At 41.5% G+C, this 24,396-nt stretch overlaps 6 protein-coding genes across 9 annotated transcripts; 3 read left to right on the forward strand and 3 right to left on the reverse strand.

Moving 5' to 3' along the window:
• The first annotated feature begins 561 nt into the window (after positions 1-561).
• On the forward strand, positions 562-4,284 carry LOC116207475 (protein AAR2 homolog). Of its 2 annotated transcripts, XM_031540432.1 has the most exons (13): positions 562-770; positions 951-1,033; positions 1,201-1,258; positions 1,783-1,842; positions 1,986-2,115; positions 2,242-2,465; positions 2,596-2,688; positions 2,764-2,835; positions 2,981-3,013; positions 3,173-3,313; positions 3,476-3,532; positions 3,691-3,786; positions 3,888-4,284. In XM_031540432.1, the coding sequence occupies exons 1-13, from the start codon at positions 675-677 to the stop codon at positions 3,918-3,920; spliced, it is 1,176 nt and encodes a 391-aa protein (XP_031396292.1). In that variant the 5' UTR covers positions 562-674; the 3' UTR covers positions 3,921-4,284. The 2 variants fall into 2 exon arrangements, with proteins under 2 accessions (XP_031396292.1, XP_031396293.1); XM_031540433.1 differs by lacking the exon at positions 951-1,033 and having other exon boundaries at positions 583-770.
• Positions 4,285-4,710: 426 nt separating this feature from the next.
• LOC116207478 lies at positions 4,711-6,990 on the forward strand. Its single transcript, XM_031540436.1, has 3 exons — positions 4,711-5,130; positions 5,288-5,367; positions 5,914-6,990. Exons 1-3 carry the CDS (start codon positions 5,036-5,038, stop codon positions 6,708-6,710), a joined length of 972 nt encoding a protein of 323 aa, XP_031396296.1. The 5' UTR covers positions 4,711-5,035; the 3' UTR covers positions 6,711-6,990.
• A 2,278-nt stretch (positions 6,991-9,268) lies between these two features.
• LOC116207880 (heavy metal-associated isoprenylated plant protein 21) lies at positions 9,269-10,390 on the reverse strand. 2 transcript variants are annotated; one of them, XM_031540993.1, is made up of 3 exons: positions 10,105-10,390; positions 9,816-10,010; positions 9,269-9,703 (listed from the first exon to the last, which is right to left on the reverse strand). In XM_031540993.1, the coding sequence occupies exons 2-3, from the start codon at positions 9,868-9,870 to the stop codon at positions 9,405-9,407; spliced, it is 354 nt and encodes a 117-aa protein (XP_031396853.1). In that variant the 5' UTR covers positions 9,871-10,010; positions 10,105-10,390; the 3' UTR covers positions 9,269-9,404. The 2 variants fall into 2 exon arrangements, with proteins under 2 accessions (XP_031396853.1, XP_031396852.1); XM_031540992.1 differs by having other exon boundaries at positions 9,816-9,891; positions 10,105-10,386.
• Positions 10,391-11,022: 632 nt separating this feature from the next.
• Positions 11,023-13,523, forward strand: LOC116207877 (ATP-dependent Clp protease proteolytic subunit 3, chloroplastic). The gene is made up of 5 exons (XM_031540990.1): positions 11,023-11,544; positions 11,863-11,977; positions 12,590-12,765; positions 12,916-13,011; positions 13,087-13,523. The coding sequence occupies exons 1-5, from the start codon at positions 11,221-11,223 to the stop codon at positions 13,354-13,356; spliced, it is 981 nt and encodes a 326-aa protein (XP_031396850.1). The 5' UTR covers positions 11,023-11,220; the 3' UTR covers positions 13,357-13,523.
• A 53-nt stretch (positions 13,524-13,576) lies between these two features.
• Positions 13,577-16,252, reverse strand: LOC116207879 (ell-associated factor Eaf-like). The gene is made up of 4 exons (XM_031540991.1): positions 15,919-16,252; positions 15,000-15,337; positions 14,538-14,580; positions 13,577-14,359 (listed from the first exon to the last, which is right to left on the reverse strand). Exons 1-4 carry the CDS (start codon positions 16,043-16,045, stop codon positions 13,911-13,913), a joined length of 957 nt encoding a protein of 318 aa, XP_031396851.1. The 5' UTR covers positions 16,046-16,252; the 3' UTR covers positions 13,577-13,910.
• A 714-nt stretch (positions 16,253-16,966) lies between these two features.
• On the reverse strand, positions 16,967-20,309 carry LOC116207673 (eukaryotic translation initiation factor 5-like). Of its 2 annotated transcripts, none has more exons than XM_031540725.1 (2): positions 20,152-20,309; positions 16,967-19,028 (listed from the first exon to the last, which is right to left on the reverse strand). In XM_031540725.1, the coding sequence occupies exon 2, from the start codon at positions 18,679-18,681 to the stop codon at positions 17,341-17,343; it is 1,341 nt and encodes a 446-aa protein (XP_031396585.1). In that variant the 5' UTR covers positions 18,682-19,028; positions 20,152-20,309; the 3' UTR covers positions 16,967-17,340. The 2 variants fall into 2 exon arrangements, with proteins under 2 accessions (XP_031396585.1, XP_031396586.1); XM_031540726.1 differs by having other exon boundaries at positions 16,967-19,021; positions 20,152-20,293.
• Positions 20,310-24,396: the final 4,087 nt, after the last annotated feature.

Consider the following 24,396-nt stretch of genomic DNA (forward strand, 5'->3'; position numbering starts at 1 on the left):
AGAAAAGTATATAATGTGTTAATTTGCAATTTGGACCTCGAAAGACTGGTTACACGTTAGTTTAATTCTTGAAAAGATTTCACCATTGGAATGGCCCCTGAATGTTTAATTCTTGCTAGTCCAGCATCAATTGACTATGAAGACATTTAAACATTGTAAACTTAATCCATGAAAATTTTTTAAAAATGAAAATAAAAACTGAAAATGAATGAATTTTCGGGATCGTTACGGTGGCAAGAAATTTTCGAGAACTAAAGTGATGGATAATCAAGGTTCCGACGACCAAATAGTCTGCTCCATGCGTACACACACACAAAGGGAAGGTCCTTGGATGATGGGCCTGGGTATCCAGTCCACCTCACTCATCTAGTGGATAAGCCCAGATAGGATCTGATGGCCTAGCAGGCGGGTGGGCGCTGTCTTGGATTGGTGCCGGAGGTGATTGTGGGCTTACATGAGTCCTGAGCAGGGGAAAAAAAAAAAAAACCGGCGGCCCATCCCGCAAGCATCGGTGGGCGGGGAGGCTTCTGGACGGGACGGGACGGACTTGAGAGGAGAGGAGAGGAGAAGGAAAGCAAAAACGTAGGGGTAAGCGGGAGGAGGCAGTGGCACTGGCAGAGAGCCGGAGCCTGCAGTGCCAGAGGCGGACGGGCGGAGGGGAAGAGGAGGCAGCCATGGAAGCTGAAACAGCTCTGGAGCTTGTGAAGCGAGGAGTCACCCTTCTGCTCCTCGATGTGCCTCAGTACACTCTCCTCGGCATCGACACTCAGGTAAAGTTCACCTCCTGCGTTCCTTCTCCATCTAAATCCAACTTCCATTATCTGTACTGTTCGAGTAGCGCCTACTTCAGTTTGATTTTGTCTTCGCGATCATTCATACATTGAATTGGATGGTGTGGTCTTGAAGTGAAGATTTGCGGCAGCTCATTGAGAGGCTTCTACTTTTTGCAGATGTTTTCTGTTGGTCCTAATTTCAAGGGCATTAAGATGATCCCCCCGGGTCCTCATTTCGTCTACTTTAGTTCCTCGAGCAGGTGGTGTTTGCACATGCACTTCTGTTCACCTGCCTTCCATTTGTTTCTGTCTTGCTCACCTCTTCATCTCCACCTGCTCTATGTAATTGTTAGCATCTGCAATGCATTCAACACGCTTGTGCCTGCATTCTTCTCTTATAATCTCATAAAGCCAGCTTTTCTTGCAGAGTTGGCAAGGAGTTCTCCCCAGTGACTGGCTTTTTCATCGATGCTGGTCCTTCTGAGGTAGGTCTTTATTTCCTCTTTACAAATATATTTTTAATCTACTCCACTTGACTCCAATTTCTTCAATACAACAATACAATTATTACTTTTTCCTTTTTCTTTAATTTTTTAACCGTTCAATTCAATTTTTAATATTATATTCTCACAACTATTCATTACCTGTTCCATAATTAAACAACGCAATCATTACTTTATCTTAACTATTCATTACTTTTTTACACTTTTCCTCATAATTCCACAATACAATCATTACAAATCAATTAAAATCAAAACTCAACTCAACTCTAAAACCAAACACAACATAAACATTACACTTAATTCGAGGCTTGGGAATCATGTCATCCATATACAGTTTTTGTCTGCAATTGAAAGTCCGTTTTGGCTCTTCTCACGGTCTTGTTCTTTTTCCTAATATCCATGCTGATATAAAATATTTAGTTGTTAATTGACTGTGAGCCCTCTATTCTTCCTGTGCTTTTTGAGTGAAATTTTGACTTCCTTGTTGATTGCGGTTGTTGGTTCAGGTAGTTGTTCGAAAATGGAATCAGCAGGAAGAGCGATTAGCCAAAGTATCAGAAGAAGAGGTTGGTGGCTATTATATATTCCACTATGCAATAGTTTATATATGCCAAATAAGCATTTATATGCAATTTTATGCCAGTACATAATCGCCTTGACTAATCTTTGATTTTATTTTGATTTTGATTTTTTTATTTTCTTTTTGAAGGTAGAACGATATTCTCAAGCTGTTAGAAATATGGAGTTTGATAGATACCTTGGCCCATATAATCTAAATCAATATGGAGACTGGAAGCGCCTATCAAATTATATCGCGAAGGATACAATTGAACGACTTGGTATGTATGTTGAACAGCTGAACTCTCTCTGTGTTGGCAAATTATTTTGGCAGTTGGAGGAACATATGTAAGCCCCCTTGTAAGACGGCCTACATTTTTTACATGATTAGTTGGATTGCTTTGCAGAACCTATTGGAGGAGATATTACTGTTGCATGCGAGTCTGATTTGATTAAAAGCACTCAAAAAATGCCAATGGAGAAAGCTTTAGATGAACAGCTGAGTACTAGTAAGTTCTCAACACCCGTTGACAGGACTCCTTGTAGAGGATGCTATTATACTTCTATTCCCCGCATGGTGAAGCGCACAGGAATTGAAGGCCGTGAACTTACTTCTTTGAATCTTGACAAGGTAACTTCTACTTGCATGAGATTGCTGACCCATAAGAGTTTGGAAAGGGAACGGAATCAACAGAACGCCTCCATTACACTTATATGCTATTTAAGGTATTACTAACAAGACATGACACTCTGTGATTCAGACGCAATTGCTGGAAACGATACTAGTAAAAGATTATGGAGGTTCAGAAGACTTGCTACTTGGGGAATTGCAGTTTGCCTTTGTTGCATTCATGGTATGACTGCAAATGTAGCTCATCTTCATTCCAACAAACTCCTCGTGATTCTCACTTGCCAATATCATTGTCCAGATCGGTCATTCACTTGAAGCATTCCTGCAGTGGAAATCTTTAGTTGCCCTTTTCCTTGGCTGCATTGAAGCTGTAAGTCTTCTCTTCCAGCAAATTTTTCCTTGCTCTATTATTGTCATCTTCTGTGGGATTCCACCGAGTCTCTCCTTTATGTCTCTCTTTCATGCGTATATCTGAAGCACTAATATCATTTGGTTTCCCCTGTTTGATTGAACAGCCTTTCCGTACAAGAAGTCAGCTATTTACAAAGGTAATGATGACAATCAACTGCCGTATTTGTTTCTTTTCAGTTCTTGATTATTGTTGGGGTGTCCTCCCGCATGCAGCCTTGATAAGGATGGAGATTCATAGTCAGACTTGGAGAGTAATTCTATAATCTATTGTTGACATTTGATCAAACTTTTTCCAGTTTATTAAAGTCATCTACTATCAGCTCAAATATGGATTCCGGAAGGAGTCTAGCAACTCTGCAAGCAATGAGCATGGCTCGCCTGCATTGCTAGATGATACGTGGTTTTCTACGGATAGCTTTTTGTACCGACTTTGCAAGGTAATTAATGATTCTATTAATTTAGCTGCCATGTGATAATAAGAATTCATCCTCTTACCAGTTTTTGTTTCTGACACTTATATTTGGATATATACTCAATTGATGCATACACGAGATTTGATTATCACTTGTTCACCTGTTGATTGTTAAACTGGATTTCAGGATTACTTTTCATTGATTCTGGGTGCATCAGTTGTCGATGGAGAACTACTTGCTTGGGTTTGTGTTCCCATTATTCTCATTGATCCATTCCCATAATCTCTTGATTTGGATTCTGTTTCGTTGGGATCACTGATGTTTGATTTAGATTATCAGTTCCGTGGAGTTTCAATACATGACAGGCGTTACATGATAAAGTTTAATACGGATGATTGCAGACCAGAAAGTTTAAGGATCTGCTTCATAACACTCTGGGGTGGAACTTCCCGCAGAAGAGCGGAGTTGAGGGTATCTGTTTCGAAGAAGATGATGAGGTAGAGATATATTATATTACCTAGACAAGTCCTAAAGCCTCTCACTTCCTCCCTCCCTCTCTATTCATGTGAAGTTTCTCATATGTGTTGTGTCTCTGCAGTACGCTCCAACGGTGGAGATGATGGATGACTAGAATGCAAATTCACTTGTTCCTCTCCTTGTGTAATTGAATACGTGAAGCAGAATCAGTGCTCTTGGCTCTTTGTGGACAGTGACTCTGAAATGCGTGGCTTACCCTGGTCTCTGTAAATACTAAGTAGACGCGAGGCAGATGAGTTTCGACATGCAGGAAATCAAGTGAGGGTAGGGAATCAAGCTTTGAGGAGCGAAGTGGTGTAATGCTGCTGATGCAGTGATGTAACGTTTGCTGTTATATGCTTGCAATACATATAATATAGCTGCGATCCACAGCACTGGACTTTTTCTTTCTTATCGAATGAATGTAAAATGTTCCCCAAATTTGTAATAATGCAAGTCTAACAATGTGTTTGAATTGAGGAGAAAAAGGAGGGAAGAGAAGGAAAGGAAGCGCAAATTTTCGCCTCGTTTGGGTATGAAATGATAAAAGGTGGTAAGGGGAATGAACCTAAATCTTTCAATCAGCAGGTGAAGAATTATTTGAAAATTCAAATTTATATAAAAGATGATTGAATTTCCTAATTCTTTTGGTAGTAGGTCCATATGTATGTGTGTGTGTGTATATATATATATATATATATATTCATTTAACTTAAATTTTTTTTTCTTCTAATTTTCCTCCATTCATATGATTGACATATATTGTTAAAATGTGGTTTAAATTTCTCATGCTTCCCCCCACCCTTTTCCCTTCTCTTCCAAACAAAAGTGTAAAGTAGGAGAACTGAAATGAAACATTACTCGCCCTCTGTAGTAAGCCTTTTCGGTCCTAGTCGGTTGTCCGTCGGTGGGTCCTTTTTTTTTAATTATTTTAATGGTTTCCTCTGGACTGGGCCTTGTCATATATTGGCGCTGCTCTGCACTGGGCATCCTCTCACCTCTTATGAGTTATGACAGTGACGTGGGCTTTACTCGTCATTATTGATGATTTTTGATTACTGAATATTGATCTGAAGTTGAAGCCCATCTCCATCTCCATCTCCATCTCATGGTGAAGAAAGGGTTCGTTCGTTCGTTCGTTCGTTCATCCATCCCATTTCCCGTTCCCCTGCCCGCCCTGCTCTGTGTTCTGGGACTGGACTGGAGCAGTGCAGTGTGGTGGTGCTGCTGATGTCACAGCGTCGCCTCTCCCTCATCTCTGCTTCTGTTCGCAGAATCTTCGAGCCCAACTCTCTTTCACCCGCACTGCCACTGCCCCATCCCAGGTATAATACAATTTCGCGCTCTCTCCGTTCCTCCTGTACTACTAAACCAACCACTTCTTCCCAAGTTCAGTTGTTCAACGTCGTCGGGAGAGTTTATAGAAAGAAAAGCGAAAAACAAAAAAGAAGACTGATCAAACTTTGGTTATCTGTTTTGCAGGTCGCAGTTTCTGTGTGGAGCCGCTTCCGTGCTGCGTCTAAAGTATGGCCTTGCCGGTGTCTCTAACCCCACTGTCCAAGGTTCGCCCTGTTCTGTTTTCGTCCATTTCACCATCAAAATCCCTTTTTTTTCCCCCCTCTTGAGTTCCAAAACTTTCGGTTGAGTGGCTCTTCCATTTAGCTTTACAGCCGATCATCCTCCATGTGCTCGTCAAAAGTCGTGAGAGAAGGAGCTCAACACATGCTTGAATCCATAAGTTCGTGAATGGAGCTCCTTTTTCTCTCTCCCCCCCCACAAAAAAAAAAGGGCAAATAATACCATTCTGTCAGGATGAAAGTTACGAACCGGAAAGATATAGGATGTAAAGTAACGATAAGAAAATGATGATATTTTACATACTGATATATGATCCAACCCTGATTACCTGTCGGGGCTTTCGGGTATGGTCTTCAAGAAATGGTCGTGGCCCAAGACCTTATGAATAATAACGAAGAGACTTCTACTATGGATGGTGTCTTACTTTCGCTCATGTTATATGAATAGAATCATACACTTGCCTCGCGAATAGATAACCAAGGGACTTCTACTTACGGGATAATTTTTTTCCTCTAATGACTGCACTGCAGCTTCGCGATCATATGCACGTGATGGACGGAAGCCTTACGATCTGTTCAGTAATGGTAGACCTGGCGATGAAGAATTCAGAAAAGCCTGGAAGAATGAGATGGAGGAAGATGTGACCCTATGGACAGGAAGCGAGGATGAGAGCGATAATGATGAAAAGGGCCGTAGTGACCACCTAGAAGAAGAGATTCGGAAGGCGAGACAGCAGGCAAAGGAACATTCGGACCTTATCAATGCCGATGACAGTGATGAACTTAGAAGTGTCTGGTCAGGAAGCGATGAGGAGAAGACTCTCTGGACTGGGAGCGAGGGTGACGACGACGATGATATTCCTACGGAAGCCTACCCCAATGAAAGCAGCGATAAGTACATAGATAGGTTATTCGAGTTCGATGAGAAACCAAAGTATAGAACAATCTCGGAGTTGCTAAAGACTGAGAACGAACCGGAGGAATTGTCTCCTGGGAAGCAAGCCAGGAAGCTAGCAGTCGAGAATGCCCTGAAGAAATTAAAGAAGGGGCCTGATGGGCGATATATTAACGTGTGGGAGGTTATGAGCGATTTGGATATCCTCATAGGGGCATTTGAGAACATTGTTTCGGGGCCCGAGTATGAGGAGCTGAGGAAGGGCGGCCCCAAGAGATTGAACATGGAGTTTTTCAAGGATATACAGGCAAAGATGAGGGACCCCAATTACCAGTTCTCCCCTGAGCTGAACCTGAAGCCGAAGAGTAAACTGGTGCCAAAGAAGAAGTGGCAGAAGGCACAGTCGCGACGGAGGAAAGCGCGGAACCGATGAGTAGTCTCTAGAACTGGAAGTTGAAGTACCGGTACGTGTTTCGAATTATTAGAGTTATGACCTGGATAGAGATACGTTTGTGTATTCATAATTAATCAGTGGACCAGATCAATTTTCGAATCTGCTCTGTTGTAACTGCCATTGCAGAGCCAATTCCCTCTCACGAAGTGTCATACGGAATTTCAATTAGACGTACGTGAAGGAACATCTCATCAGCTCATTTGCGAGCACATTAATAAACTCTGCCGGCCCTTTATGGACCTTTGCAGGGTTTGATGAATGGTCTTATTGTATCATAAGATAAGATTGCATCAGGCTTGAGCAAACATTACTCAAAATGGAGAGATGGGCTACTGACTCACATGAGAAATGAATCACGAATATAACTCGACAGAAGAGACAAAACGTGACCAAGAGGAAATCACAGATGGAGATGCATTTGAATTCACAGCCCCAAGACGAGAGAATTGGGCAAAAGATATTTTGCTTCTGATTCTCGCAAGGCAGAGGGTTCCCACAAAAGATTTAAAAATAAAAAATAAAAAATAAAAAGGAGGTGCCTAGCCTGCCGAAAAACCTTCCATTTTAGTGCAACGATTTACCTTGCTCAGTCCTTCCTTCCATACATTTCCACTCCTGATCTGCTATTTAGCTGTTTTTTTACTGAGTTCGGTCTCATCGCGTGGCCCAGTGAAAAAAAGATTGAAAATAAGAAGGTGCAGACAGAAGAGATAAAAACTCCCCCATGTTTCGTTTGCTTCCCCCTATTTACTTAAGTAGAAGGGTTGATGAGATTTTGGGAAGAAGACAGGTTTTTACAATGTTATCTGGGGATAGATGCTGGCCATCTCACATGATCGTATTAGCAACGTATATATAGTTATATCAACCCAAAATCAGAATAATAAGCAGATGAAGAAGTTTGATTACTGGGCAGGGATCAAATCTATGTCCTGTTAGCAGATAAGGAAGACAGGATCTAAAAATCTTTCACGATCCATATTCTATTGGCTCAACAATGGTCAAAATTACAAGCATGCCTTCCCCCCCACATTGTTTTTTTTTTTTTTTTTTTGCACCGCCTAGCACAGCAGTCGACCCCTGTGTACAGTACTGCATTAACAAGAGAAGAGAGAGAGAATCGAAAAAACTTTCTTGGCGGGGATCCCAAGGAAAATAAAATCGTTTTCTTTAATCAAAGTGCTTCCTGCATTTTAAGATTTTAATAATGGCGGGTTGATTGGTGGGTTCATCCGTCTTTCTTTTTATTTTTTATTATCTTGATCTGCGGCTGATCACTTTATCACTTCTCACTGTTGAAATTCAATAGGCCTTGAAAGGTCCCTCCATCTTTCGAAACTTCCTTTTCTAATGGCTGAAGGCTTCCTCCTAAACAAAACAAAAGAAAAGAAAAGTTGGTGCTGCCTGTAATCATTCCCCCGGCCCCTTCTTTCGACATTATCTCCATTTTTTAATAACGTGCACTGCTGGTGCTCGTGTTGCTTAAGATAAATCTCTTCTAATCAGCAGCGCCGGCTAAACCGTGGATTCACAGAGGACGTTTTAAGCAGAAGATATAGTACTGGATTGGAAATCTTAAAGGAGATGGAATATGTATCAAGTATCTCGACGACCGTCCATGGTATAGATATATGGTATCAATAGGATATCTGTCGGAATCTACGTCACTTATCAACAGGGAAAAGCAAGCAGAGAATTGATGGTTTGTTTAATCGAAGATGATCACATCCGAGCGGCGGCGGTGGTGAAAAGAATATAAGAAAGATGATGGATTAGCTTTTATTGTCTCCTGCAAACCTATAAGAAGCGACTCGGTATTAATATAATGAAAAAAAAATAAAATAAAAGAATATACATTATTTTGTCTTTTGACAGGATCCAGAACTGCATTATTGCCCAATATTTCATACAATAATGCGAACAAGTCATTCCATTCAAATCTAAAGCCGAGATTTAGGGACGTGTGTGGGCGTTCAAAATCTGAAAAGGAAGAAGCACAAGTCAGGGAGAGGGAGGGGAAGAAGAAGATAAAAGATTTTCTTAATTCATGTAAGTCCATCAAATTCAGGAAGCCTGGAAACTGACAAGAATCAATAATGCCCAAAGTTTTGATAATTGGAGCCATTTGCTTCTTCTTCTTCTTCTTCTTCTTCTTCTTCTTCTTTACCCCTTTTCTTTTCTAAGATGTCATAAGGGGAAATGACACATCCTGAAAAAGAAAGATTCTGTCGCAGATGCCAAATGAGTGTCTCACTGTGCTGTTGATAATCTTAATAACTTATAAAATGACATAATGACTGCATATATAGCTAGCCTAGAGACATTCTACTGCCTCTACTGACATAAGTCACTCTTTTTCCTTAATCATTTTAAACTTTATGCAGCGGTTGCTTTTGACAATTTCCTGTGAGAAGGGGACACAGAGGGATTTGAATGGGATTGCTTCCTATATCACGGGAAATTGCTTTCCATGATCCATTGATCAGCTTTAAGATCAGATAATAATATTTTGATAGGCTGAGAGTATGCTCAATATAGAAATTGAAACGGCTCGAACGTAGATTTTTCGACTCGATAAACATCTCAGGATCACAACCAGCCTCCCACAAAACTCGAGACTATTGTTACGTACATGTACAGTACTACTCGATTTAACTTCATATAGCTAGCTCTTCACATGACAGAACACGCATTGACATTATCATCGCTAAAGAGAGAGATCATCCTCTCCTCTGGTGCGTCGGAGTTACCGGCCGGGAAGGCCTGCACGACGTTCCGGACATAACCAGCAGGGGCCTTCTTGTCGTAGGCCTGAGAGGCGTGAGGGTAATAGACCAAATGCTGAGGGATGTAAGGCCAGAACTCAGCTCTCTTTCCCGTGCTCTTCACCTTCTTTAGCACCTTGTGCGGGTCCACATAACCGCTCACGATCACCCTGCTTTGCTTCCGGTTCACCTCCACCGACCTCACACCTATATACATCAATATGTATAGATTCTTTACAGGGAAGAAATTAAGGAAATATCTGTTGTTGAAGAAAAAGGCCTCTTTGTAGCTTGACACAGAGAGAGAGATAGAGAGGACCTCTCATGGAGTTGACAGCACTTTTAACTCTTCTCTCGCAGCCATCACAGTCCATCTTAACTTTGATCTCAACTGTCTGAAGAGTGAAGAAGAGTGAGGCAAGGGGAGAGAAAACAAATCATGATCATGGCGTGGCATGGCTAGCAGGTACTCGGTAAAGAGAGACGGAGACATGATGAAAACATAACACATATACTGCAGCAACAACAAAATGATTCGGTTTGGGTTTAGGATGATTATGGATAAAAATGATGAAGGGAAGGGGTAAGCGAGCAGCTTAGCTCTTTACCTGCATGGCTCTGCGCCTGCTTCTCGTGCTAGTGCTGTCGACAGTGCAGAAGTTCGAAAGGTAGTCGAGTGCTCCCATTCCTTTTCCCCTTCTTTTTTTTTGTTTTTCCTACTGATAGATTATCTTTGTCAGGCAGAAGAAAGCTATAGCTAATGCAATGAACACCCACGGAGGGACAGAGACACAGGGAGATCGAAGCAAACCCAACACAGCACTACACTACCCTGCACTTTGAGAGAGCTTTGTTGCTTATTTATAGCAGGCAAGCAAGCACTGTCTAGCACCAGTCTACACACACACACACACACACTATAAATAATAATAGGTGGGGGTTTCCATTAATTAATTAGGCAGCAAAAACTAAAGTAAGGGATTGATGTGCATGTTAATTATAATTTGATTTGGCCAGAAATCATGACAGTCAGTCCTTGCCTTGTTTTGTTGCTTTCAAGTTGATAATGAGGCACACCAGTCTAGTCTTCATTGCAAAGTGTACTTTTTTGTGTCCTTTGCTTTGTTTTGGTTCAATGAGTGTAGTTTATTTTCGCTTTCTATTCGAGTCATCCGTCATGCCACTTGCACTTGCATTCCGGAACCAGAAAAATCTTCATTGAGCAAGATGAGGAAATATTTCGATATTTTCAGGAGGACACCTTGTGATCTTATTCGGGGGAAAAGAAGAAGAAGAAGAAGAAGAAGAAGAAGAAGAAGAAAGTATTCCGACGTTTTATGGACTAACCATTTCTGGTCTATATATGAATAAAAGATGCACGCATTCCATTTCTCGGAGAAGGATGTGGTGACCCAAGCCATATACCAAACCCAATATGAAGCCCAGGATGAGGTTGAGTTTGGCCCACGACATCGTTCTGGCCCAAGCCGTTCCTATCCGACCTGACGCACTCAAACTCAAACACTCTCTCTCTCTCTCTGTGTCTCTCCCCCTTCCTCTTTCTCTCACTTCCCCCCAATCAAATCCGCAGTTCTTCCATTGCCTCGAACGAACCTTTCAGTTCCATCCTAAACTTCGCAGTTCCCAGCAAGCAAACACCTCCAAAGCCAGTCTGGGAGGCTCGACTCTAATCATCATTATCGAACAAGCAGAAGAAGAAGAAGATGGAGACTTGTGCAGCTTATCACACAAGGCTTCAGCGTCCACTCCCGAGATTCACCACCAATGCCGCTGGTGTGCGTCTCTGTGGAGCACAAAGGGGAAAAAGAGCAAGAAAACATGTTGTGGTCATAGCCTCGAGTAGCAGCAGCTCTCTGTCTGGCGCTGTGGCTGCTACCACGAGAAGAACACTAGCGAGCGATTGGGATGTTTTTGCAGGTAACAGCGTATCTTCAGTGACCCCTTCTGTTTCGTGGTTACCCCGATTCGAAGAGCTCGATACCACCAACATGCTTCTCCGCCAGAGAATCATCTTTCTGGGCTCTCAGGTTCTCTCTCTACTATTCTCCTCTCCTTCTCTCTCTTCCTCACCCCCCCACCCAACAATTCTAAGAAACTGTGTGCAACCAGCGGGCATTGATTATTGGACTCTGGAAGCTCAGCTCTTTGTGTATTGATGGGTCTGTTTGGGTTTCTTTCCATCAGTTATGATTTTCGCCGAGTTATGTGGTATATATATCCACTGGGTAGTCACAGTTGTTTGCGCAAATTGCGATTCAAAGTTCCCAACTTTCTGTATAGAATCAGTCCCTATAAATCCAGATAAAGATGTGCAATTTCTTCCCTCCCCGCCCACATACTTGCAGGTGGACGATGTAACTGCTGATTTTATAATCAGTCAGCTCTTATTTCTAGACGCGGAGGATCCAAAGAAGGATATCAGGCTCTTCATCAATTCACCCGGTGGCTCCGTTACTGCTGGTCTGTCTGCTTTAAGAACTTCAAACTATCTCGACCAATTGTAGTTGATATCGGTTGCTTCATAGACTTTGTAGCTGAACAAGTTGAGAACATTATGCTACTTTCATCCAGTGTCTTAGTAATAGCATCAGGTGTGCAACATCTAAAGTAGCCAGCTGCAAGTGTTTTTTTCCCTCCATCACAGAAAAGGCATAATGAATTATGAGCGTCAGGAGCCGGACTGAAAAAAAGTTACTTACTGTAGGGATAGATTATATGTGTTCCTACAGGGGGATGTTATATTATGATACGATCAGTTGAGCTTGAATACTGAACTGGTTGTGTTACAGAAACGTCCAAATTCATGACTATACTACATGACAAGGAAACTTGCGTGAAGCCATAAGTCTTTGCGTTTATATTGGAACTGAATCAACTCTCTCAGGATTGTGATTTACTTCACAGTATGTAGATTAGAATGGTTCAAATTTAGTGAATGTCAGAAGCTTTTGTAGTCTCAGATAAAGGCAGTTCAGGTAACTCATGGAAATGAAGGATGTGGAAAAAGCACCTCTAACTTAAATTGTGATTGCAGGATCGATAGTTGACTTGTTTTTTTAAGTGCTCGTGTAGGAATGGGAATCTATGATGCAATGAAGATGTGCAAAGCTGATGTTTCAACTGTTTGCTTGGGCCTTGCTGCATCAATGGGCGCATTTCTTCTTGCTTCAGGCACGAAAGGCAAAAGGTTTTGCATGCCTAATGCTAGAGTGATGATCCATCAACCTCTTGGAACTGCCGGAGGAAAAGTAATTAATTACTTCAGTTTTCTCCCCCCCCCCCCCCTCATTTTGAAGAGATCTACATGTTTGTGCAATTGATGCATCGATTCAGTAGTTCCTAATGACAGAGAGACAGTCTCTCTCGTGTTGCTGATGGTTTGGTACATGTGCTTCTAGGCAACAGATATGAGTATTCGGATACGAGAAATGGTTTACCACAAAATTAAGCTGAACAAGATTCTGTCAAGAATCACAGGGAAGCCAGAAGAGCAGGTTAGGCAATCTAAACTTTATGTTGTTAGTAGCTGCTCTTTTCATCTTCTAATTCATTTTCCTCTTCACATGCAGGTCGAGATTGATACTGACCGTGACAATTTTTTGAATCCTTGGGAAGCTAAGGAATACGGGTTAATTGACGAAGTGATCGATGATGGGAAGCCTGGACTGGTGGCTCCAATTGCTGATGCCACCCCTCCCCCGAAAACTCGGGTTTGGGATCTCTGGAAAGTTGAAGGGAGTAGGAAAGCCAAGAAAAATTTGCCCTCGGAGCACCGGATGTTGCGGAATGATGGGGAAACCGGCGGAGGCCAGGAGAAGGAAGCACCTAGTACCGTCTGACACAAACTTATTTTGCCGTTTCACAGTATGAAAATATGCTTGTTCTATTCATTACCAGATTATAATTAAGATGGATTTGACATTGATGGACAAGGGAGGTAGAATAATAGATGATATGTTGTACTATGTTACTTGTCGTTGTTAAGTGTATCATTTTGTTGTTTCCACATCAACCGACTCAATACCAAACTGAGCATGAACAGCAAAGTAACTCATGGTGTGAACAGAATAATTCCCGTCATAGAACAGATCGTACTTAATCAATGCACAACATCACAGTTTAGATACATTACGACACAATAGGTAATTACAAGGTCATCAGTAACTCCAAATTAGATCCGATATGCAGCATTCACTACTTTGCAGGTGCAATGGAGCCTAGATTTGGACAGATGGTGCAGGTAGTTTAATGTGCAAGGAACTGGAAATCTACTACTGCATTTCGCTTGCATAATAACTAAAGTCTGAGCTCACTACTTTTAAAAACAGAAGTGACCGAGTCCTCCACTGCCACCTTTTACTTGCATAATAACTACAGCCTGAGCTCACTACTGTTAAACAGAAATGACCGAGTCCTCATCGCTGCTCTGGCACTCACTCCCACTGCTACTCTCACTCGAACTGCTGCTACTTGTTCCGCCGCCGCTGCTACTGCTGGTGGTGGTGGTTGAACCGGAAGAACCATCCTCTCTTTCCCCAGCAACCTGGGCTCGAAGGGCTTCCGCAGCATTGCACCCTGCATTTACTTCATCATCACTTACGTCCACATCAGCAATCTCATCTTCCTCCCCATCATCTTGATGTGGTAGGTTGATGTCAATACCCCTGTGAACTTCGAGTCTTGACTGATTCTCTTCTTTATCTAATGGATGAGACTCATCTTCATCGCCCATGATATCTAGATTTTCCTCTGAAGATTCATAATTTGTGGGTTCTGGCAATGCAGTGGATGTGGAAGCGGGCTCAACCTCACTCCCAGCAGTTTCTTTCTCTGGTTTTCCACCTATCAAGAAGATATATGAGTAGACCATAGGATATGAAAGTACAGCTAGACTATGAACTCAAGGATTCTCGGCAAAAATAAAAAGACGTCTGATATTAGATTATAATTAATAGACAACAACATTATTTTAATGACAATTGGAAACTGAAGCATACTCCCATCAAGGTAGAGCTCATACCTAAATATTCAGGGTTGCCGATGTCGATATTTTCTACTTCAACCTGTTTTAGGAATAAAAACAGGAATATTGAGTCCTTAGGTTGCAAGAGTTAGCAAGAACGAACAACTTATGTTACATATCACAGAGAAAACTATAATTTCTTAACATGAGAAAGAGACTGGAAAGCTTTAAGAGAACAGGGAAAGCAATTCCGAGGTTCTGTCACTTCTAATATATACATATACATATAAGTTCTATCATGCATCCCCTTGGCGGCTTTTCATGACATACAGCTCCACAATTATTTCAAGAGGTCATATCTTAAATAGCACACCTGCACTGCAATTTTAGGCTACTATATGGCAACAAGTATGATATATGGCACGGAACCCAAAAAAAAAAAAAAAAAAAAAAAAAGAAAGAAAGACAATAACAACACTAACAGGAGCAAGCGAGAAGACCCCAAAAATGCGAAGGTACCTGAGTAGCGCTTTCCTCTGGAAACTGGTGGCTCCCTGTATTACCGACTGGTAGAGGATTAAATTCAACAGCTGGTCCCACTGATGTAGCAGCGGACTCACCATGCTGACGGACATACCGTAACCGCTTAACTGCTCGGTGCAGCTGCTCCAGACGGAAGGTCTCTCCATCAAAGAACAAGACAGCGTCATTTTCCTTGTAATCCTCAGTGATGCCCTCGAACATCACCTTGGGCTTTCCATGTTGGTTGTTCTGGAATTCCACAGTGACCCTATTATCCTTCCTCTTGTGGAGTGATCCGGGACGGTTCTTATCCACAGAAGCAGGTTTAAATTCATCTGAACAAAATCCAAGCCAACACCTTTACCATTCTGTACCGTCACAGACCCCTAATAGGCAACCATCGACTACGGTACAGACTGTGTCTTCGATGGGATGCTAATCAATCAGCTTTCAACTGAATAGAAAGTAAATTGTTTGAAAGTAGTCGCGGGACGACAGGAGCTGAAGATTTGATATTGATTAATTAACTGCATGCAGTTACTCTAGCCAAATGAAAATTTCAGCATACCTTAACGAACGAGTCCCAACAAAACTAACTAACGATCAGGGAGAAGAAGGGTCGTGAATGCGAAGAACACGCAGAGAACAGGAAAAGTTTTGACAAATTTCGAAACAAAACAAAACAAAATTAGCGACACAGACAAACGTCACGTTCTCTTCTCATCAAGTAAACCACCACGATCTCCAATATATATATATATATATGTATATATATTTTTTTTTTTCAAAATTTCCTTCCTCCTTCTCGAGCTTTCCGATCCGATGAAAGAGAAATGTTATATAATGGCCCAAAATTAAGGAGAAAGGCGGCTAGACAATAACATAAATGGGATGGATTTGGGAGGGGGGAACTTACAGCGTAAAGTGCAGAACTTGGAAGAGGGGTGGTGGTGACTGAAGGAAGGACCGAGGGTGAGGTCGTACCATACGTCGGGCTTTGGGGCGACGGTCGGTTCCTCTTCTATGTTGATGTTATTAGCCATAGAAACAGTCAGTAGATCAGCTCAAAGGCTAAACCTAACCCGCAATCCTTCTCGCTATCTCAATCTCGATCTCGATCTCTATGTCTATCTGTGTCTCTAGGGTTTTTATATTTGATTTGAATCGAACTGAATAGCGGGGTAGAGATGAGATGGAGGGAGGGAGGGAGGGAGGCAGAGGACGACGAAGCGGATAAAACTGTTCCTTCCATTCTAATTATACGCTCGCATACACACACACACATACCATACCATACCATACCATACCAATTCGTCGTCTATCATTACGCGCGGTTCTTTCTACGTGGGTTGCTGTTATTGGACAGGTAACCGAGTAATAAGTAATTCCTAATATTTGGGGGGGGGGGGGGTCGAGTGAGATTTGAGAGAGGATAGTTTTTGGTGAGTTGAATTGAATTTTAATTTTAATTGATTTGTAATGATTATATTGTTGAGTTACGAGAAAAAAGTGTGAAAAATTAATGAATAGTTGAGAGAAAGTAATGATTGTGTTGTTGAATTATTAAAAATGTAATGATTAGTTGAAAAAATTTAATATTAAAAATAGAATTAAATGATTAAAAAAATCAAAAAAAAATAATAATTATTATTATGTTGTTAAATTAAAGATAAGTAAAGTACGATGAAATAAAAGGTAAAAACGAAATAAAAGGTAAAAACGAATTGTAAAACATTCCCTTAGTCAAAAAGTTCGTTTTAAATGTTTGTTGGCTTTGGTGGTCGTATTCTTCTATCTGACTTAACCACACCAATTGCACCTCTCTTATGGACCGACCCTCATTGTCTAATCCAGCCTCACAAAGGTAAGTATGAGTTTGGCATTTGGCTGGGTACATCGACCCAAAATAAAATAAGAAAATGCGTTTCGAGTTCACTTCGATTCGGTTTGATCCCGTTCATGAATAAGCTCAAAAACATCAAGTCTTAGGTTGATCCGCATGGACACACCCACATTACTTAAACTCAATCACAGAGTATCTGCTTAAGGACTACATGCGCATTGCAAAAAACAAACCCCGATCCGACTATAACACACTGCATGAAAGCCTCACATTCTAATGTCAAAACAGCTTTATTCAAGCAACACCCAATGACATAAGACACGACCAACATAACCACCTCCTAACCAAGGAGGTACTTTGCCTACAAGCGAGGCATTACAACACAAAAACACAAACCAATTGCAAAAGAAACACCCCACACATACCACTCTTATTCATATTAGGACTCCCAGGACAATATATGCAGGTAATGTAGCAGTCCAGTGGGAAAGCACATCATTCCTCCTCAGACTCTGACTCAGCACTCTGGAGCCAATCCGTGAATGGCTTCACGTTCTTCCAGATCTGAGAGCCTTTGTTATCTCCCTTGAGCCCAGCCTCGTACCACTGCACAATGTACTCTTCCTCCAACACATCCCCGTCGTAGAGAGACTTCAAGATCAGGGCCACTTCCTTCAAAGCTCCAGAGCTCTTTGCACAGAATTCTTCTATTGCCTTAAGCAGGAGGAGCTGGCCACTTCCCTCATCCTTTGAAACTGCCGCAGCGAGGTAGCCCCCCTTCTTGGTGATCTCTCTTGTGAACCCTTTGTCGACGCCTTCAAAGAGTGCCTCAAAGAGGGCAGACATCCTCTCCTGTGCAGTACCAGGCTTAGCAGCAAGCAGAGCTGACAGCTGCTTTGCAGATATTCCCTCCTTGAGGCCTGCTTTCACCTCGCTCACGAGCACCTCGTGAGGTTTTGAAGTTCCGTTCTGAGCTACTGCCTTCTTCTCCTGTGGTGGGGATGGGCTCCTTGGCTTCGAGGCCTTTGTTTTTTTCTGTGTCTCCTCAGTAGAGAGCATCACCATATCAGCTGTCACCGAACTCAACTGCTCCTGAATGCGCTGGCGTGCTGCCTCTAGGGATGTATCAGTCTGCCACTGAACATCATCTTCATCGTCTTCAACCTCTTCCTTCTCATCGACCTGGCTGTGAGCTGGTGAGACACGGTCTTCATCAGAACCCGTATGCTTCTTCTTGGAACTTTTTCCAGCAGCTTCCTTTGCAACGGAAGCTCCCTTCTTCTTGACCTGCTTCTGGTGCTTCTTCTGCTCCTCATCTGCAACTTCACCCTCCTTTAACCTCTCCTTCTCTGCCCTTCTCATGGCCTTCTTGTCCTTGGAACCCTTCTTCGTCTCAGGCGGGTTCTTCAGGATAAAAGTAGTGAGCTTGTCCCTCATGTCGACATCCGAGACAAAGCCACAAGCAGCACATTTCAGCTGAATCATCTGATTCTTCGTTATGATTATCTCAGTTTCAGGATTTCCACAGCCATAGCACTGCACATATTTCTTAATGAAGTTCTCGAGTAGGCCGGCAAGTTTAGGTGTGTCGTGAGACCCATTAACAAGAGAGGTACCAGTTTTCTCATCAAACTTGGACTGAGCACCCAGCTCGCAGCCAAAGTACTTCGTAGTGTAAGATGCTGGCCTCGCTAAAGCCTTTGCAATGTCCACCATGTTGACGACGTTCGTCTTGATGCCATTTCCTCGCCCCTCAATCTTGGTGATCATTTTGGGCATCTTGTACCTGTAGAAGGCGTCATCGCTGTTTGATGCACCAATGTTCTGCAGCGCCATCTTGTCCACAACAGAGATTCAAATGCAGGCACTTTTATAAGACAGAAAAAATTGCAGCAGCTGTACTGTCCTCAAAAGATTCCTCAACAGGAGTGCACAGGCCTTCAGGTTTTGGATCAAGTTGCACCCAGCAGCAACCACGTAAATCTGGGTATTCCTGCTTTTGCTCAAGATGCATGCAGCCAACTCCTTCCGGTAAGGCTCTGTTCTTTTTCCTTGACGAAGGACAATACTCTCCAAGCAACCCTATGGATCCCAGATAGGAGCTGGCTTGTATGGACATAAAAGATGCTTCAACTTGGACACACTTCACCTTTAAAGTTGGAGCCAGCAGCAGCGCCTGCAAGCTTCAATAGGGGAAAAGAAAACCATTCAGAAGCAGGGAAACAACAACAATCAGAAGATGCTACCAATTAGACCTATTACTGTAGAGCAGATCATATATCAACCATCCATAGAACACTGGAACAATATAAAGTATGCATGAGAAACTAATTCTCAATTTAAGTCGGAAAACATTGTCGAAGATGTTTCAAACATCAAATAAGTTGGACAAAGCATGCGATATCCTCCAATGTTAGGTAAGAAAGTCACTGTTCAAAATCTTGACAGGTACGTAAATCAAAATTTTAAGAGAAACAAAATCAACCAAGCAAAGGAACGAACATGAATATTCCTTATTAAGTTAGTAAAACATCAGAGAATATACACTTTGCTTCCTCCAGCTAACGTTCTGCCCACAAATATATAAAGCTTTTGATATGATTGAGGTAACTACACTAGCCACCCACCGTATGTTCAATCAATAATATTAGAACAGGAAACAAGTTATACATGCTCAGCCACCAATATATAATAGGACACCAATGTGAACCAGAAAGTTAAGACATTAATCCTCCATTTAAAAAAAAAAAATCTGCGATTTATACAGGACAAAAATTAAGTTTCCATTAAAAATCCAAACCGCTATTCAATTAATTTCAACCTAATAATTCCAGCTATGAATAAAAACTGATAACAATCACATGACACGAGAAAAAAGACATCCCAGCATTAGAAGAACTACCTATCGGTAACCAAAACATAGATCTTTTTGCAACAGCTGCTCAAATTAATCGGAGCAATCACACGAATAATCACAACAGCAGCCGAAGCAAAGAAGCTCAAGCAGCACAAACGAGGTGATCAAGTACAGCTAAGCACAACAACGCGGATCCATCGGTGAAAATCATAATACCAATCAGCTCGGAATGGATCGGTCGATCAATTCCACAAACGTGAAACAAGCTTTCAGCATCAGATCTATTATCAAACAACATGAATACGCAAATCTATCAACCACAGAGGAGAAACAGCAGGAGATTATAACAAGGGACAGAAAAAGACAAGAAGAGCGTGGAATAAAGAGAGGAACGTTCATCGAAGAAGAGAAAAGACGACCGATCGAATAAACGAGCAGCTTATTCTTACCTTCGATGGAGATGATGAGTCGTGGGGAAGGCGGCGGAAGAAGAGCGAACCGGAAGGAATCGAAGGCGAGAGGAGGAGGAGGAGATTAGGGTTTTCTTGGCTAGGGCTGCAATGGGATAGGAGTGATGGGAGGGGCGGCCAAGCATGTCCTTATATAGGGGTTCTGGAATTCTATGTCGGAGGGCAATTGCCTTTTTTTTTCCTTTTTCTTTTTTTTGCGGCCATAATTTTTGTGGGGCCCGATGTAAGTAATCTTCTAGGTTTTTGCATCTGAATTATGATAAACTTTCCTTGGTATATAATCCAACCGGTCCAAAAGGTTGATTTTCCTCTAAGCCCATAACCGAGAAACTTGAATAGTATCCTGAAACCTTCCCCCCCACCCCCCCCCCCCCCCCCCCCCCCCAAAAAAAAAAGAGACCGTAACACATAGTGTAAATCCGGGCAAAAATATGGTTGCGCTAGTCCGATGTTTCTTATACTATTAAATCGCTCATTTAGTTACTAGTATAAGAAATTATAAATTAAGTTGACAACAAGCAATAGGTCAGATTCAGAGTTCGATTCTTTCGAGGGTCGGCATCTAGAGTTTAATTGACGGGCCTCGGGTCATACAATAAATCGCCCGATGGACTAGTCGGTTGTTACGGCGTCGAACACCATCAACAACAAAATATATATATATATATATATATATATTTATGTTCAAATCGAGAAGAAATAAATTAAAATCATTTTTTCATGTCTTTTTAGAGTAAAGGAAATTATGAAGATTGCCAGAGCAGACAAAATTAGACGGTTTAGTGATCCGCCAAGGAAAAGAATATTCTCTCTCTTCCAAATAGGGAGGATCGACAACTTGGTTCATTTCTTTCCTTAATTTACCGCTTCTTTGGAACTAAAACGTTTTCTTTTTCCATCTGTACTTTATTTTTAAAAACTGAGTTTACAAATACAGCAGGATCAGACTTGAAACTGACCGAACACAGCTACCAACGCGATGTTCGTAGGAACCTAGCGAACACAGTAAAGCACTGACGAAAGGTATGGACAAAGAGAAATATTTAACTTTTTACCATTTTTTGGTGTTTTGAAATCTACATGGCCCTCATGTAAACATTTCTCATGGACAAATGCTTTCTAATATGGTCTGATGTTTTCTTATTGGTTATCACTGTGCGAGCTAATCTGAACCGAGGTGCTGTTTAAGCGCCTTTCTAAAGTTAAACTAGGAAGTTGGTTTAACAGAATGTTCTGATAGGTATATCTGCTATATCTGCCGTGCCTGCGATGGCTACGGATGTGGCATTGCAGCATAAACCATCACGCAGAAATACAGAGGAAGTTGAGGACTAGTTTAAGTCTGGTTTTGAAAGGTATGTCTCTCCATCACCGCCGAATCTCTGGACAGCGTCGCCTGAACGTTTGCTGATCGATCTCCAGTGGGGATGCTTATTAAGAGTCTCTTCTCATACATCCTTAGTAATCGAGCTATACCTGCTCTCTTTTTTCTTTTTTTTCTTTTTAGATTCCAAACTTGCCTAGGCTACTGACTTCAAAGGGACAAACATATTCAGCTTGGAGCACAAGCCACAGTCCATTAGAATAGAGAATTCCACGAGTCCCCTTCTGAACTGTTTGAGCAACTGCACTGGTCTCACCTGGTCCATATATAAGTAGGCCTTCCTAGCTTGCGGTGCATGATAATCAGTTACACCTATTTGCCTTCAGCTCTGGCAAAGTCAGGAAGCAAATGGGCACGATAAAGTTGTCCAGATTTTCCTCACGGAACACCCCCTGCAATAAGAAGATACTCTTCATTCGGAATGGACTCAGAAAGCATTTTAAAATGCGAGGATCCATTCATTTTACGGAAAAGCCAAATCATTAAAAAAATGAAGTTACTTTCGAGCAAACTCTCCCTAAGATTGACAAAACTTTTTACTAAGCAAAGATAGCTAATTCATGGAGAGGGCAAATAGTCACTTACTAAGAAATGGTCCAAGAGCCAATTCAAAGAGTATAACCAACCCCTGGAAGCACTTGGAAGAAGCCAGTACATTTGAATTAAGAAGAGCTATGACCGGGAGTCCTCCAAAAACAAATTTGAATGCTTGGTGGCTCGAGATTGAGTTCCTGTTCTCTGACAATTGCCTAGTCCAAGCCTCTGACAGTCTAAGATCTACTTTGGTGCGTACACCAAGTCCCTGGACTTTGAGCGATGAACTTTGGGAACAACTAACAAATGACCGTGAACGAGTCAGGAATGGTACTGCCTATACAAAGGGAAGGTCTTCAAGAGCAGGTTGACTTGAACTCTTCAAGAACTTAGACATTGAAGAACACTTGAAACTCAAGCGAGTACAAGTCTAGTTCTTGAGATAGGCTCTTGATCTTCTTCTCTTTTTTTTTTTTTTTTTTTTTCTTTTTTTGGGGTAGAGATAGGCTCTTGATCTTTTCTGATTCATGCTTTGCAACGTGACAACAAGTTGATACCAGAAAGTCCAGGTTGATGAAAGTTAGTTTCAATCGAGCTTCTTAGCTATATCCTACCTGGTCATGATCTTAGCAGCATCAAGCCTTCTTTCATGCAGAATGATAAATCTGTCAAATTTTCCAAATGGACAATATCAACCACATTTAAACGTTAAACACGTGAGTTGAAGTTTCGTTTCAGGAGAAAATTACCCGCATACCATGAGCAGTACACGAGTAAATGTAGAGATCCATCAGCGGCAATCATCAGGAAATTCACCTGACTGATTGTTTTGGTTGCTGAGCTTCTCTGTGTCTACTGAAAAGAGAAGTATGTCTGTGTTCTTCTTCTTCCCGAGGCCAAAGAGGTTTCCAGGTGCCAGTTTGATCTAGTCAGTCCAATTGCAATTCATGGTTTATAAGATCCTATAGAAGAGAATGAAATCCCAATGGCAAAATTCCAGCAGAAGACTAGCCTAGTAAGACTTTCATGGACAGCTGCAGGATGGTTTTACTGCGAAGGTGGCAGGTAAGGCCTAAGAGTGAAAATCTCAGACCTCTGCAGGATAACTTTGTGTTATTATCCAACTGAGATAACTCCTCTGCTGGCCAAAAATACGTAGTGGTTGAATTGCAGAAGGTGAATGTGCTGTTGTTGTTTACATCTGTTCATCTCCATCTACTGTAGTATTCGGACCTGCCACGCGACTTTATTATCTACCTGATCTGCCAAGATTTTTTTAAGGAACAAAAACACCAATTCCACAAGTACTATACTCGGCGTGATACTATATAATACATATATCCTTGTAGATCAATTAGTTGGAAAATCTGTCTGAACATACCAATCATCATATTAACAACACTGTGGATAACAGCAAACGAAATAATTGAATTAGGTGAAGAGTCTCGTGTTTATATACCCAATTGCCAGTTTGCAGTACCATTAAAATGTACAAATGTACTCTTGCTGCTTGGATTATATTATACATAAAGAGAATCTCCCATCTCAGTACTAAATTATGGTTGATACTAGTGCCTAAATCAGCTCGAATGTAAAAGTTCTTATTACAAAATTCTCCATATAATGAATGTACCATTCATCTCTCCATGTAATTAGCCAAGAAATAGAAATGAACAGTTGACAATTAACTGGCACGCGAAGAAAAGAGCTCCTGAAATTTTACAGATCGAATGTTCGTTTCTTTGTATTTGTATGAAAGGCAACCTTTGAACTCATATTTCAGAGATAATTAACCAGTTCATTAGGTTGCCTTGCTTGTTGGGAAAGTAATTTATTAGCAAGTGTGCAGTTACATAGCTAAACTACCACTAAAATGTACTTCGTCAGAGCTCCGGAGCCGGAAAAATTATGAACTGCTCTTCTCGCCTATGAAGCTCGGTATATCAACATGTCATGCAAAATTACGCGAATGATAATCTTAGCTGAATTTAACAATTGTGACGTTTTTATTTCGATTCCGCTATATGCAAAGAGATGGTTTTTCTCCCAAAGTCGGCGCTGCTCTATGGTCCAAATATATACTTTTGGCCAAATTCGGCAGAGCCAAGGATAGAAACTACTGCTAATTATGTTCTCACCTAAACGAAAAGGAAGCTGTTGGCTTTTTTTTTTTCCCCCCGGCAATTGATTAAATTGGACGCTGCTGCTAGGGCTTTCCCATCTCCATTTATGGTGGCCACACCATTATTTTCAGCACATTCTTCTTTCTATGGAAATTTGTTATTATCACCCACAAAATGATTTCC

The sequence above is a fragment of the Punica granatum genome, chromosome 5 (assembly GCF_007655135.1).
Source record: "Punica granatum isolate Tunisia-2019 chromosome 5, ASM765513v2, whole genome shotgun sequence".
NCBI lineage: Eukaryota > Viridiplantae > Streptophyta > Magnoliopsida > Myrtales > Lythraceae > Punica > Punica granatum.